Source organism: Solanum dulcamara, chromosome 7 (genome assembly GCF_947179165.1).
Source record: "Solanum dulcamara chromosome 7, daSolDulc1.2, whole genome shotgun sequence".
Taxonomy (NCBI): domain Eukaryota; kingdom Viridiplantae; phylum Streptophyta; class Magnoliopsida; order Solanales; family Solanaceae; genus Solanum; species Solanum dulcamara.
In genome coordinates, this window is record NC_077243.1 from 10,924,285 (window position 1) to 10,939,916 (window position 15,632).

Here is a 15,632-nt window from a genome sequence, read left to right on the forward strand (position 1 = left end):
ACACTTAAAAAAAATTCAAAGTTTCAAAACTTTAACCTTTTTTAATGATAGAATTTTTTCCACAACTCTAAATCACTTGAAATTTTGAATATAGACTCAAAAAATCTAGGGAACAAGGATCGAATGTCAAAAACAACAACAAAAATATGAATCAAAATAGATTTTTGAAATTTTGAGTCTATCATTAAAAGATGTTGAAGTTTTGAAAATTTGAAAAAAATTAAGCGTGTCTTGTTGTGTTAGGTTGGATTCAAGTTCAAAAGATATTGGATTTTGGTATTTAGCTCGGAAGGACGATACTCTTGAAATTTGAGGTGATTTCATGAAAAATTTAAAAAGTTGAGAATTTGTAGTTCTTGGTGTTCTTCATGTGTTTTTGGTGGTCTTGAAGAAGAATGAGCAAAAATAGTACATTTGATCCAAAATTTCAAGTGAAAAGTGTTAAAAATTATTTTTGATGGTTTTGCAAAATCGGAGTTAAAAAATAATGACATAAATGAATTTTTTCTTAAACGGGCAATAGTATAATGAGCCAAACTTTTAACAGATACATAAATGAGTATTTTTAAAAAATTCAATGACATATTTAAACCTTTTCGCTTCTAAAAATAATCACGGTCAATCCTTTCCTTAAAAAATTTAAAAAATAAAGGTAAAAGTAGAAGGAGAAGACAAAATTAGGCTGGTAACAATTTCACATTTCAAGAAAAGGCAACAGAAAAGAATAAAATGAAGTACTCCGTAAAGAACTCGTTTGGATTGACTTATAAGTTGCTTATAAATTGTTTTCAGTTTTTTTTGAGTGTTTGATTGGCCAATTTAAAGTCATTTTATGCTTAAAATAAGTCTCAATAAATAATTGAGTTTATTTGAATAAACTTATTTTAAGCAGTTTATAAATTAAAAACATCTTATAAGTCAAAAAATAAAATTGCTTATGCCTAATTTTTTTTTTACTTATAAACAATTTTCAAGTCATAAGCTAATTTAGAGCCCGTTTGGATTGGCTTTAAGTTGGTCAAAACCAACTTAAAGCCCCTTTTCAGTTTTTGGACGTGTTTGCCTAATGCTAACTTTAAGCCAGAAAGTTCTTAAATTCAGTCAAAAATGAAAAGTTAGGATTCCTAACTTTTTTTTTCTAAGTGCTTAAAGTCATTTTCTTTGACCATGGAAATTACTTTTATATTCCTTATATTTTAACTAAATTCCCAAACTACCCTTTTCATTCTTTTAACACTAAAATTCACATAATTTTTCTCATTTAAGCACTTTTATCCAAACATTTAACTGCTTATTTATAAAAATAACTTTCAGCACTTTAAAGTTCTAAAAGTACTTCATACATAAAAGTGTAGTCAAGTCTCGTCTCGTCTCACCAAAAGGAAGAAAGGGAGGAAGAAGAACATATGTAGGAAGAAATGGAGGCTCTGCGTCAAATACGAGCAAAGAATTCATATATTTTTCTTATTTCTCTTCTATTGATCACTCTCCTCTCTTCATCCATATCTGCAACTTCACCTCTTTCTCAATCAGATCAGGTTTTTTTCACCTTTTCAGCTATAGATATCTTTGTGTTCAACGAACAATTTGTTTCTCTACATGATTAGTGTTCTGCCCTAGATCGAAAGGGACTAATTTCTCTTCCTGATTTTTTTGGTACTCCCATTTATGTTAGTTTAAAATGCATAATTTACCGAATTGGGGTTTATGTATGTTTTTGTTACCGTTTATCTTGTAATTCTTGAACTGAATTAACCTTGCGATAGCCGTGATTTTGGTTTCGTATTTAGCAGAGTATAAGTAATGCTTGATTTGAATTACTTGTAATCATCAGTGATGACCCATTTTATTTGTTTTGTTTTGAATCTGTTTGCGTTTGGAAATCACTTCTTGGAGCTGGTGTTTTTCCTGGCTGACCACATTCAATTTTTTTGTGCATAGGGTACAGAGAAGCATGCAACAAGGTAAGGTTTTGTTTTGGTTTATAGTTGTAGATGTTATTGATTCCTATTCCAAAATTATACCTTGAAAGTAAAAGAAAAAAGCCTATTAACAATACATTTAAAGATATTTTCCTGAGGCAATAAGTTGTATCATAGTTCTCTATCAGAAAATAAAGAAGAAAAGTTGTATCATGGTTAAATATTCTTGTTTTTCAGGCCTACTATTCCTTTTTAGCAAGATACTGCATGAGATAAATTCTAGATTTCAACTGTATTACTAAAACATGTTTGAAAGCAATCCATTTTAGATGTGCCATTTCCTTGAAGTTATCACTTATCTAAATTATTTTTTTTGATGATCTGAAGTCCTGAACAAGACAAATCCCATGTTCACGAAGTTCATTGCTCCAGAGAGAGAAGCCGGGCTGCCTGGAACGTTATTGAGGAGGTATCTGCAAAAGTACTTCGTTTGGCTCAACTTAAGCTCTGCTGCAAATACGGGACTGAAAATTGCTTTTTTACTCTTTCTGTGTTGTGCAGTACTTAATGCCCTTTGTAGAAAGAGAGAAGTATGAGCTTCCTAGGCAGTGTAGACTTCATCCAAGTAATGATATTTTCAGAGATCAGGAGGAACATAAAATTCATCTTGATGTGAATGAATGGCGTTGTGGATACTGCAGAAAAAGCTTTCGGGCTGAAAAATTTCTTGATCAGCATTTTGACAACAGGCATTCCAATCTTCTAGACGTTGTAAGCATCGGATGTTTTTGTTCATGCCAAATTTTAATTCATATTTCATATAATTTCTGAATAAAGAAATAAATATTCTTGACATTGGAGTGAGAAAACCAGCCTTGATGCACTCTTCTGTAGTATAGCTATTCGTGTAGAATAGTTCATAATGTGTTAGTATTGTCTATATATTCATCTCTCCCACTTTCTTTTCTATCTATTTCAAATGATTTTTTTTTAATTCAATAAATACAAATATCATTAATTATATATAATTTCTTTTAAGAATCCTTAGTCATCTGAAATGGCCACTAAGTTTATGTATTCATTCAGTAAGGAGAGTGCTTATTTTGGCAATTGGAGAAACATAGCATAGTAAATTTCTAGGTATCTAAGTTGACCAGTGATATTTCTAGTGAGAAATGCACTTACATCTGTTTCGGTCCAAATATATGTTACAGTTTGATCATAAGTTAAAAGTAGATGTTTCTCACTCTGAATTCTTAAAGGATATGTTTTTTCAATTGTTCACGAAGATGAGCTCCTACTTTGTAGTTAACCTTGCTTTTCCAGAGGCATCCAACTACCGATGGACATTAGTAGTAGTTAAATATGTAGATTGTAGATTATCGTATTAAGCGATGGAGCTCACACTATTTTTCATGGTATCAGTTATGTGTGAGTGCTGAATTTCTAGGTTCATTCTAATTGAGTTATATGAATACAACAACAAAATACCCAATGTAATCCACAAGTGGGGTCTGGGGAAGGTGGAGTGTACACAACCTTACCCCTACCTTGTGGAGGTTGAGAGACTGTTTTCGATAGGCCCTCGACTCAAGTAAGCATATCAAATCTTACCCCTACCTTGTGGAGGTTGAGAGACTGTTTTCGCTAGGCCCTCGACTCAAGTAAGCATATCAAATCAGGTATGGAAAGGGAATACAGTAGAGAAAAGTCATGAGTTATACGAATAAGATTATCAAATTTCAAGGATAGGGGATCTCTGGCTTCCTGCTCTTTATATTGCACACGATGTTGGGAGTCTGTGAGCTGCTGATTGGTTGCCTCATCTTGTCTGTATTATAAACTGTGTAGGGCTAAGGGGATGGAGATGAATTTCAAGAATAAGGTGACAAACTACAGTCCGCAGACGATTGTTTTTATTAAGCGCTATATGGGGCTTTCTCAAAAGAGCTCTTTGGGGATTTAGGGAATCTATTTTGCGATCCTTCCTTTTCTCAGAAAAGCACTGACAACCCAAACCTGGTTTTCCTAAAAAACTTGTCCAAACAAGTAGAAATAGAACTTAAGTTCTACTGAGCTTATCCCCCCCCCCCCCTTTTATTTTCCCGCACCTTCGATTTGAGGGTCAATTCTAATTTCAGGGAGAATCCAGAGTTGAATCCTTCTCTTCTTTCACCATCCTTTCTCATACCTGTTCTCTCTGGACTCAGTAGCATATCATAATTTTTGAGTAAATTTCTATTATTTTTTTTGAGTAAAATTAGCTTATCATAATTTACCACCATCTAAGTCTTGTTCAATGGAAATGATTGCAAAGTATAAATTAATGAGGTTTATAAATACCTCAAAAAATGAAGGGGGAAAAAGTAAAGTACCATACGATGTCACAGACATTTGGTAGCGTGTGATCTATCGTAGAACTAAAATTATTTTGATTTTTTGAAATTGAAAAAGTTAAAATTTTATGCTGAATGTTGCATTCTATATTCAGAGATGAGCAAAATTATCTATTGTTCCTGGAGGGTTCAATGGACCATTCCAATATATTTTGTCCCTATTTCATATAGGGAAAAGGTTCAAAAATGCCCTTAACGTATTAAAAATGGTTCAGAAATGCCCTCCTCCCACCTATTGGATCAAATTTGCCCTTTCTTCCACCTATTTGGTCAAAAATGCCTTTAACATATTTGAAATGGTTCAAAAATGTCCTTCCACTTATTGGATCAAAAATGCCCCTAACCTATTAGAAATGGTTCAAATTTGCCTTTCCCTCTAACTATTAGATAAAGAATTCCCTAAACATATTAGAAATGACTCAAAAATTTACTAATTCTAATTATATCTGTCAATAATTTTTCCAACATTACTTTGACAATTATTTGTTTTTTTTTGAATTTTTTTTGCTTGTTTGTCTTACCTAATAGAAGTATTTGCTTTAAATAAAATATATGAACTAACATGTGAATTAACCCGAATGTATGTTGTATAAAAACATTATCTTTGTCACGAAGAAGAGGAATTTCATTATGTATGCCCATAAAAAGATAATTTTTGTTGATTTTTTTTCTTAGTGTAAATACAGTATCAGTTAACATAATTTATACAAAAATTTTAGTAGTTTTAAAAGACTAAAATTGTTGGAAAATGGAAAAAATATATAACTAAGATGCTAATAGAGTAAAATGAATTAAAAAGTTGAGTTTTAATTTATTCAAATTTGAAGGCTAAAAAGAATTTTAAATAATATTTTGATGTTATAAAAATATTATATTTATTGATAAAATATATTAAGATCGCACGAAAGATGGGCATATTAAATAGTTGATAAACATACTTTTAGGTAGAAGGAGGGCAAATTTGAACCATTTCTAATTGGTTAATGGCATTTTTGATCCAATAGGTGGGAGGAGGACATTTTTGAACCATTTCTATACCTTAAGGGCATTTTTTATTCAATATGTAGAAGGAGGGCATTTTGAACCATTTCTAATACATTAAGGGCATTTTTGAACCTTTTCCGTTTCATATACCCCAAACAGTGGTTCAAAGGTTGGATGAAATCAGGAGAATTTTTTTTCAGAAATTATCCTGGAGGGTTCAGTGGACCACTCCAATATACTTTGAACTTATCTATTACAGAAATTGATTTCATCATAGTATTCAAAAACCAAATGTAAGTAGGCTGATCACGTTATTCTTTTTGGTAATTTAATTTCACAAGATTCATAATCTTGGTCCAGGTCGTTCCACTGACGAGTGTGTCAGGTAGTTAAGAGTATTCTATTACTTACCATGCTTTGATTTTTGAATTGGAATAATGTTTTATAAGGGATGAAGTAATCTTAGCATATGATCTCAATGTCTCAGGGTCACAGCAAATGCCTGGCAGATGTATGTGGAGCTTTGCATTGTGACCTTGTGATGGAAATCAAATCCAAGAAGACCAAGTGTAATCCTGCGGCAGCAGCACGAAATCGTCATTTATGTGAGGTTACCTTCTGAACATAAGCCTATATGTTGGATTAACTTGCCAATTCTACTGATTTCTCTTTGATATCATGTCCATTGTCCCCCCCCCCCCCTGTAGGGTCTTGCAGACAATTGTTTTCCTGCTAATCAGAGTCCATCATCAACTCGTCTTCATGGTATGATTTCTCCATAGTGTTAGAATCTGAAGTAATTAAATAGTTGCTTCCACTTGTGATGATCCTTGGTTGGTTTGATGTCAGAACTATTCTTACGCCAATTCTGTGATGCTCACACTTGCTCGGGGGGGAGAAAACCATTTTCTAGAGGAGGAAAGGTATGTTTGATTACTGACATACCTTAATTATGTGCCTTCTGTTAAATCAAAATAAAAGTTGTTCGGACGGATTAGGGACTTTTGACCTATCTTGAGTATAACTTCATACGATACTCTACTGAGATGTAAATTTTGTCCGGTAATTTTGGCTATAGTTGTTCAAGTGGAGATTTTATCTAACGTTTTGTAATCTTTTCTACTTTTATGCATGTGACATTATATTTGCAGAAGCATACAAATCGGTTCTACTTGGCAGCTTCAGTATTGACGTTGATGCTGCTCCCTCTATTTTACCTTATTGTCTATTTGTACCAAAGGTACTTCCTCCAAAGTTTGCATCAGCTAGTCTCCCTCAAAATTTGCGTTAAAATAATTACTTCTTCATCTGCAGAGAAATAAAAAGGGGAACTCAAGAACTTAAGCGCATAGCAAAAGTTGGAAAAAAAGCAAAACCTTCTTAGCTGTATACTGTGGTGATACACTTTTTGGGTGAGGATATTTATCTATCTTATTACCTCATGTTAGAAAGAAATGGTTCCTTTGTCGTAACGCATGCTACACAAGTTTATGTATGTATTTCATAGTTAGCTGAAACATTTGCATCATGAAGGGATGGTAACTGATTAGCGTTGTTCATCTTGTTGTCTGCTGTAGGAATCTCTTGGTGATGAATCATTTACCATTGCTGGATGATCAGAGATCTGATGCAGAAGTCAATACATTTCCTCCGTCAGCATGGTACAATGCATCTGGGCATTAAACTCTTGTCAGCCTGGATCAACCGATGTCATTGAAGCAGCAGCTAAATTCTTACTCTCTGTTGTATCAATTCTCTGAGACCCAGAGAACAGTTTTTTTTAGAAGACAATCACTATCTCTTTTCTCTTTATGAATTGTACATTTGGGAGAACATGAAATCTTCGTGTTGTATGTTTCTTTGGGTAATCTGAAGTTCAATTTTTGGGGTGTGTTGACCTTGCATTGTTATGACTGGTAAGTGGTAAGCTCGAAAAAGTGTTAGCAAATGGAAAGGCATGGTGCGGTCAATGGCCGCATTCCTTTTAATACTTTTCTTGTATTCTCGTTGTCCAACCTATAATTGGTGTTACCTGGAGGAAATAGGAGATGAATTCTAAATAATGATATAGAAAACATTATAAGCATTTGCTATGTCATTTGTTTTTGGTGCAAGGAGAGAATTTCATGTGTATTAATAGTAGGACAAGCTTAATAGACAACTGTGGATGACCGATTTGAGTCGTACATATTTTTGGACACCAAGTCCGTATTTATGAAGAAATCTTGACTCGTAAAAAAGGATTTTGAATAAACAGTTGGGGTCAAACAACCAAGTTACATTTGCCAGCCTTGACTAAATATGCTTTGCTAGAGAAACCTTCCGTGCGCTCCCCATAAGGCCATAATTATATGTTCTACTCAGCAGTATGTTTCATACACATTCGCCTTTGCTCTATCGAGGTTCCACCAGTTCACATGTCGATAAATCTTACATCAACCAACTGATGACATCCAAGTATTGGGAGTCTCTCCTGCATTTCACTGCCAGCATTGCTAACAGAGCAGCTCAGAGAAGTCTCTTCTTAACCATCGAGGCTGAAACTTATGGAGCTAACACATTGAACGCGAGGCATATTAACTCATTAGACAATAAGAAACCATCAGGGTCACTAAGCCTGATATATGACAACACCTCATTGATCTTGTACCCTTCAGATAACAAAGAGCTGAATTCTTCTGAGGTGATTTCCCTCCTCTGCTCATCCAAGCAGACAACATGCCCACTCTCAATATGAGGCTTATAGACTTCACAAAGGGAGAGAATAGTCGAACTGCCAAAAGCATTGGCAAATGACTTCAAATCCAACCCTCTAGCAGTTCTCAACGACAGCATAACAACATCCATTGCTACGTCTTGGGCGTCTACTTTACTGTCCTGGAAACAATTCACTAGTCCATTCTCCAAATTTTGCACATAACCCATGTAATCTTTCAGCTTCCTTGGCCTTGAAAACCTTAGTCCATTAAGATAACTGGCTGACCCCAGTCCAAAAGCATAAAAAGGTTTGTTTATCCAGTATGTGTAATTGTGCTTACATTGATAACCACTTTTGCAGTAGCTACTTATCTCATAGTGCTCATAACCAGCATCTCTTAGCATTTTAGAGCCCATTCTGTAAAAATCAGCAGATTGATTTTCAGAAGGCAGAGGGAATTCCCCTGCTGTATACCTGTGGATACAACAATATCAGTTCAACAGTTGAATGTGTAAGTGTACTCAGTACGAATGTGCTCTTTTTGATACTAGTGAAAAATGTAGGATATTCTTCTCTATACTTGTACAATATCGAAGTTTCATGTTTACAGCTGAAATACCTATTGCAGTAGAAGTTATGGAGAAACTCTCAACAAAAACGCATATGATATCGCACCATTGAAAATTAGCGGATAAAAGATGCCTCAATAACAACAACAACAAATCCATGTAATCCCACAAGTGGAGTCGTGGGAGCTAGAGTGTAAGGAGACCTTACCCCCTACCTTGAGACGGTAGAGAGTGTTTCCAATAGACCTTCGGCTCAAAGAAAGATGTGAAAGAAAGCAGTAGCAACAAGCAGAAACAACAACAAGATAGTAGGATAATCCAGCGGACTCTCTTTTGTCTTGCAAACCCCTTATTCTGTACTCCCCTATTCTTGAAAAGACGAGGTTAAAGAAACAACAAACAATAATAAAAATCTAAGAATACGAAAATACAAGAATAAAACAAACACTCTGGGATAAAAGATGCCTCAATCCCAAATCAATTTGAAAAGTAGCTTAAAAGAGACTTGGAAAAAAAATGATAGCAAAGGAAAATCCCAATTTTCGCAAGTGAAGGTTCAAGGTTGTGTTACTCACAAAGATGCAAACTTTGTATCTTGCTCAACTTGTAAATCGTAAACTGACACATGCGTCGGATTTGCTTGAATAGTGAGGCTCAAACTTTGTTCCCACATATGTGGTTTCTGATGAGGAAGCGAAGATATAAGGTCCACACTCCAATTCTCAACACCACATGATCCAACAATGTCAATAGCCTCATGAATTTCCTGTACACCGTGCGCTCTTCCACAACTCTTAAGCAACTCCTCCTGGAATGCCTGAACCCCCAGAGACACTCTATTAATACCCAACTTCATCAAATCTTTCAATTTTTTAGCATCAAATGTACCAGGATCCATCTCTATTGAAATTTCAGCATTAGAACACACCCCAAATTTAGCGTCCAACGTCTCCAGGACTAGAGATACTAATCTTGGTGGCACAAGTGAAGGTGTCCCTCCGCCAAAAAATACGGTTTCAAGAGGTGACTTGAGGTCTGAAGGTATTGAAGTAGCTTTAATTTCTCTGCATAGGAAATCAACGTAGTTAATTATTCGCGGGTCGTCATCACCATGAGGTGAAGATAACCCCAATGCGACGATGGGGAAGTCGCAGTAGTGGCAGCGCTTTCGACAGAACGGGAGGTGAACGTAAGCTGAGGTTGGGGTATGCTGTTGTAGCAACATATTTTCCATTGAAGCATTTTGTCGAACAGGTTGTGGGGGATTTGTTATTGCAGTGATAATTTTGTTTGAGTAGTTGTGGGGATTTTTGGCCTTAGAGGGAAAAGCCGTTAATATGGGAGTGAACGTTGATCTCAGCATTTTTTTTTTGGGAAGTATACTGAGTAATTCGAACTAGGGGAAAACTTTATGTGCATAATTTTCCTATTTAATATTTGATGAGTGGGTTATTAAGGGCGACTGTGTTGGTGGAGCAGGAGGTATTTAATAAGGGATGCTAGTGAATAATTTCCTTAGCCAACATTTTCTCAATCGAGCATGTCACACAAGACTAGCGTAATGTGGTCACATCTCCTGTTGGTCTGTGAGATATTATATAAAAGTAGATTTATATAGTGTTTACACAAATGGCAACACTGGATTATTTTGAAAAAAAATTAAAATTGATGAGAAAAATAAGAAAATTGCATGATTCTTTTTGGGTGGCCCCTAAATATTATAAATATTCTGTGGATCGTGTCGAGCCTAGACGTATTTCTCTTTCAGGTATTTACGGAGGGTCTCGTAAAGGTTTTAGAAAAAAATTGACCGAAAATCATATCACAAAAATATTCATAAGCTAACACATAAAAAAATTTAAAAAAATCATGTATTTTCACTTAAATAGCCCCTAAATGCTATAAATATGTCATTGATCGTGCCAAGATTACATGTATTGCTCCCACGGGTACTTAAGGAGGATCCCATACGGGTTTTGCAAAGAAATCAACATATCACCAAAATATTCATATGCTAAGACAAACGAAAAACGAGAAAATCGCATAATTCCACTTTAATGGCCCCTAAATGCTATAAATATGTCGCGGATTGTGCCAAGGTTACACATACTACTCCCACGGATACTTACAGAGGGTCCCGTAAAGATTTCGAAAAAAATTAACCGAAAATTATTTCACCAAATTATTCGTGGGACAACACAAACGAAAAATAAGAAAATCACTTAATTCCGCTTGAGTGACCCCTAAATGCTATAAATACGACGTGGATCGTGTCGATGCTACACGAATTGCTTCCACGGATAATTACGGAGGGTCCCGTAAAGATTTGGCAAAAAAATTGATCGAAATTCATATCACCAAAATATCGATGGACTAAGACACAAGAAAAATGAGAAAATCGTCTAATTCTACTTGAGTGACCCCTAAATGTTATAAATATCCCGCGGCTCATGTCGAGGCTATATGTACTGCTCTCACGGGTACTTACGGAGAGTCCCGTAAAGGTTTTAGAAAAAAATTTGACATATCACCAAAATATTCATGGGCTAATACATACGAAAAATGAAAAAAATCACCTAATTCCGCTTGAGGGCCCCTAAATGCTATAAATATGCGGCGGATCGTGCCGAGACTACACGTACTGCTCCCTCGGACACTTAAGAATAATCTCGTAAAAAATTTGAAAAAAATTAATCGAAATCATATTATCAAAATATTCATGAGCTAAATTATAACAACTTATTTTTTAAAATATTTTTAAACTGCGATTAATAAATAATGTTGTAAAAAACATATAATATTATTATAAATAGGTGGATGTCCATGAGGTCTACCTTTACTGTAGGAGTCTATCTTCTCCAAGTAATATTGGTACTCTTTAATACCTATAAAAGGCTCTGAAAATGATAATGGAAACACACCCACATATAATAGAAATACTGCTGTACTTTTTTCTTTTTTTGTCATATTATTTCTCTATCTTTCTTTTTCTTTATTATACTTTCTTTTCCTTTGTTATTTATATATTATTATTATTATTATTATTTTATAATAAATATCACATTATAAAAAGATAATAAGAGAGTGTAGTGGCATTGGATAGCAATTCACATTATTCTACTTGAAGAGAACATTTTATAAAGGAAATAAAAATCGCAAAAAAGAAAAATGAATAAAATTAAGAATTTTTTTTTCTAGAAGAACTTTTATACACTTATAAAAAAGAAATATATAGAATATTGGTCACTTGAAAAACAAATTATAGATAGGGAAATTAACATGTTTAGTCCCTCAAATATCAATGGATGTTTATTTTGATCAAGTCAGTCCAATTTTGGCGCGAAACCGTTCCTGCTACAATTTCGCTCAATCTCTGTTTTTGACGGCGAAAAAAATCCCTTCGTTTTCGCGTCTACTGTAAGATTCCTCTCAAAATCCATGAATTCGAGAGAGCTGACTCTGGTATCAGCTGCAGCAGTGATTGGTGCCTTTGCTTCTGCTGTGACCATTCGCTTATTCTTAAATCCCAAAAGACGTTCTGTTACTGATCCAGATTCGGCACTCAACGGTTTCCACCAAAGGAAGTCGTCGTCTCCTCAGAATCCATTTGATCCTTCAAAACGAAAAGGGTTTGTGGATATTAACTTTTATCATCGATTTTTCAGTTCCATAGTTATGTATTTTACTATGGTTTTTGTGATTGTAGGTATTTGTCGTGGGATGATTACTTTATGGCGATTGCATTTCTATCTGCTGAACGATCCAAGGATCCAAACAGGCAGGTACTACTCTAATTTGTGAACCTATTTTAAGCGTTTTTATGAATATGATGTTATTCGGATCTAGTGGATGATTGAACTTATACGCCAACTTTTTGTTGAATTGTTGCATCTTTCGTGCTGAGGTGTTGTAATTACAATTGTCGGCAGCCTTTCACTGTTGAAACCTTTGATTTAGATTGGTAGGATTCTGTCTAATTTCTTAAAGCTAATATATACCTCATTGTGTATGAAAATATCGAATATGAAAGTATTTACACCAAATAGAAAGTACCAAGTAGTCTTCAGATGATACACAAACTAAAGTTTCCCATACGTGAAGAAAAGCTACTGATTACTATTTCTTGTTTATTCTGCCTTTAAGCTGAAATCAAAGTAGTTATCTGTGGCTGTTGCCCTTTTAACCTCACGATAAAAAGGGTTTTCTAATAATGAGTGATGATTGGATTGTTTCTAACTGAATGAATGAAGCTGTTTGTTTATAGACAGTTGCATGATAAACTGTACTTGTCGAAATGACTCTTGTTTGTGGTGCTCTAGTTAAATGCTCTGATCTCTCTTGTATGTTATTTCCTCTTTTTATTGCTCTAATGCTACTTTGAGGTTGAGTTTCTTGATTCAGGTTTCAGAAGCTCCCTTGGGACTAACCCTTTTCTGGCTGTTTGGCAGGTTGGAGCATGTTTGGTGAGTCAAAATTACGTAATACTAGGTAAGATGTATTTGATGGAATCAGCTCTCATAGCTGAAAAATGTTTTATATCATTAAGTTTTATTGTGCAAATTGTATATGATTAGGAAGAACTGCATAAAATCATCTGATTATCTTTGCTGGAGTGGCTCAAAGATAGATGAGCTAGTTGATTCACTTAGGTGGATCAAGGGTATGTGTTCACATTCACTCAGGACCTCAATACTTGGTTATATTGACTTAAGATAGTGTTCTTAATCATTTCTTGATTTGAGAACTCAGATGGTCCTATGACTTGGCCTTTCTATTGACTGAGTCATCTAATTTTCGTATTGGTTTAAATGAACAGAAAAGATTAAACAGAGATGGTTACTTCTGAAATAGTAGGGAGGTTCAAAAAGCTACATTCACCACTTATGAAATGCTTTCCTAGAAACTGCAAACATTTACAAGGCGCAAGCCTTCAGTTGCCCATCTTAAGTTGCTTTAGTCTTTGCACAGTAGTTAGTATTATTTAATGTATCCTCTATCTCAATTGTATCATTTGACATAGAATAGATATGGCCACATTGTAATACTTGGGAGTATTTTGATGTTGGAAGTCTATCTTTGACTCTCTGATTTGTTGTCTTTTTCGTATGGGTATTTATTATTTGATTTGTTTTTCCGTACTACATGAATGTTTGATTAGGCTAATCGCATGATTTCTAGAGTACACATATTTGGGCAACATATTTACTGCCAATAGGTTATTGGATTCCATCTAATTGATGCTCTAATTTTAGCCAGGCATTGGATACAATGGGTTCCCGCGTGGCTGTTCTGATGACAAGCTTCCTTGGGCAAAGGTTGTTAGTGTTCAAAGAGCATATATCTTTATTATTGTCACTGTTATTCTAACTAATTCCCAAAATTTCAGAAATCTAAAAATGGGAATCCATTGGAAACAAAGTATCCGTAAGTAATAAGCTTCTCTGAGACATTTTTATATGCAATTTATGTTCGTAGACTACATAATGTTGTTTTATAAGTTTGTTATTACCATACCAGTCGTACTATCCATAGACTACAATCTACATTTGATGACTCTTGCCTCATCTTAAGCTTACCAATTCTCTTGCAGTTATGTTTGTCATGCTGAAGTTAATGCCATCTTGAACACAAATCATGCATCTGCTGCCGGACAGGTTAGCTTGGGTCTTGATCCGTGCAATATCGACCCAATGTCCTGTCACTCCTACTGCCAATCCCCCTTCTTTCTCTCTAGAAAGCCTCTTTTCTTATCAAGTCTATTGGAAATTATTTTATCCGCCCTGCGTTTTGCACAGTATCTCACAGAATACGTCCTACCCCTATTATGCAGAGGCTCTACGTGACAATGTTTCCTTGCAATGAATGCGCAAAGATTATCATTCAAGTAAGTCTGATCCTGTATGACCTAAACATATCGATAGCGTTCTCAACAACATTTTCTACTATGTTGTTAATATGGAAGATCGCTCTGTTTGGGAGCTTAAGCTTTTATTGGATGTTTCATTTTCCATTTTCCAGTGAGACATGCTCTGGCAGAAATTATGTGAAGATAACAAATTGTTCGATTTCCATTAATGAAAAGCTATTGAACAGTTTGCAAAAGAATTTACTAGTCACTTTATAGCGGAAAAACTTGGATCAGGATTTTGTGCTCATAATCCCTAACAAATTGAGATAAATACAGATATAAGTAGGCACGTTTGTTGCTTTTTTAAGATATAAAGTTTAATGCGACTAGAACTAGGTTTGTAATTAACTTTGCATCTCTGCATCTTCCACCATCTCCCTTTGGTTTCCATTAATTTATATTTCACAAATATCTGTATTTGCAGTCTGGTGTTTCAGAGGTCATTTATTTTGTGGAGAAGAGATTGGATGGTTCTGACATAGCATATGTTGCTTCCCACAAACTTCTGTCGTTGGCTGGCATAAAAGTAAGTATTTTTAGTGTCAACTCCTCCAAGAAATGGTACCTTCCTTGTCAGAGACACATCTTACCGATGGAAAAAAAAAAGATTTCTTCCCCGTACCTATAATCCTTGGTGAAAAAGTGAGCAACTCAGTTATTTTGATTTGTGAACTTATTTAAATCCTGGTTGTAGGTAAGGAGGCATCAACCGCAGATGAAAGAGATTTCAATTAAGTTTGAAGAACTATAGACACTCCTAGATGATGTGCTCTTCTCTAGGCCTTAATGTGTCTTGTGCATCTCTCTTGAGAAAAGGATCGAATTGATGCATCTTAGTAATGCTGCTAAGAGGGTTGAGGGGGCTCAGTTTTACCATGTAGGGTGTTCAACTCTTTGACATGTGTACTAATGTTTGTAATTTTTCACTTTAAGACATGAAACTGAAATTTCTCGTTATTCCCTAAAGCGCCTTCCTATTAAGCAACGTTAACAGGTGTTTTAGTTCCAGAGTGAATTGATTTTTTGTAGACAAAAGTTGGTAATACGTTGATATGTATCCATTTCATTAGAAGTTTGAAACAGAAACATGCTTATGTGGGATTTAATTTGTAATCAGATTCTCTGATGGCTATGAATTGAGACAATTCATCCCTT

At 34.8% G+C, this 15,632-nt stretch overlaps 3 protein-coding genes across 3 annotated transcripts; 2 read left to right on the forward strand and 1 right to left on the reverse strand.

Annotated features, from left to right (window-relative positions):
• Positions 1-1,346: 1,346 nt before the first annotated feature.
• Positions 1,347-7,193, forward strand: LOC129894269 (uncharacterized). Its single transcript, XM_055969878.1, has 10 exons — positions 1,347-1,538; positions 1,942-1,964; positions 2,310-2,391; positions 2,484-2,693; positions 5,790-5,912; positions 6,010-6,067; positions 6,152-6,225; positions 6,454-6,542; positions 6,617-6,714; positions 6,880-7,193. The coding sequence occupies exons 1-9, from the start codon at positions 1,419-1,421 to the stop codon at positions 6,684-6,686; spliced, it is 849 nt and encodes a 282-aa protein (XP_055825853.1). The 5' UTR covers positions 1,347-1,418; the 3' UTR covers positions 6,687-6,714; positions 6,880-7,193.
• Positions 7,194-7,527: 334 nt separating this feature from the next.
• LOC129894268 (uncharacterized) lies at positions 7,528-10,179 on the reverse strand. The gene is made up of 2 exons (XM_055969877.1): positions 9,145-10,179; positions 7,528-8,474 (listed from the first exon to the last, which is right to left on the reverse strand). Exons 1-2 carry the CDS (start codon positions 9,930-9,932, stop codon positions 7,847-7,849), a joined length of 1,416 nt encoding a protein of 471 aa, XP_055825852.1. The 5' UTR covers positions 9,933-10,179; the 3' UTR covers positions 7,528-7,846.
• A 1,451-nt stretch (positions 10,180-11,630) lies between these two features.
• Positions 11,631-15,434, forward strand: LOC129896746 (uncharacterized). Its single transcript, XM_055972711.1, has 9 exons — positions 11,631-12,198; positions 12,276-12,351; positions 13,018-13,057; positions 13,826-13,884; positions 13,956-13,993; positions 14,160-14,223; positions 14,400-14,453; positions 14,902-15,003; positions 15,172-15,434. Exons 1-9 carry the CDS (start codon positions 12,008-12,010, stop codon positions 15,226-15,228), a joined length of 681 nt encoding a protein of 226 aa, XP_055828686.1. The 5' UTR covers positions 11,631-12,007; the 3' UTR covers positions 15,229-15,434.
• Positions 15,435-15,632: the final 198 nt, after the last annotated feature.

Bases quoted from the DNA above. Each gene is read 5' to 3' on its own strand.
- LOC129894269 (XM_055969878.1), top strand. From the start codon at position 1,419: ATGGAGGCTCTGCGTCAAATACGAGCAAAGAATTCATATATTTTTCTT. The intron at 1,539-1,941 runs GTTTTTTTCACC...TTTTGTGCATAG, and splicing joins CTCTTTCTCAATCAGATCAG to GGTACAGAGAAGCATGCAAC. The intron at 2,392-2,483 runs GTATCTGCAAAA...TGTGTTGTGCAG, and splicing joins CCTGGAACGTTATTGAGGAG to TACTTAATGCCCTTTGTAGA.
- LOC129894268 (XM_055969877.1), bottom strand. From the start codon at position 9,932: ATGCTGAGATCAACGTTCACTCCCATATTAACGGCTTTTCCCTCTAAG. The intron at 8,475-9,144 runs GTGAGTAACACA...TTGTATCCACAG, and splicing joins GATACAAAGTTTGCATCTTT to GTATACAGCAGGGGAATTCC.
- LOC129896746 (XM_055972711.1), top strand. From the start codon at position 12,008: ATGAATTCGAGAGAGCTGACTCTGGTATCAGCTGCAGCAGTGATTGGT. The intron at 14,224-14,399 runs GTTAGCTTGGGT...CCTATTATGCAG, and splicing joins ATGCATCTGCTGCCGGACAG to AGGCTCTACGTGACAATGTT. The intron at 14,454-14,901 runs GTAAGTCTGATC...CTGTATTTGCAG, and splicing joins GCGCAAAGATTATCATTCAA to TCTGGTGTTTCAGAGGTCAT.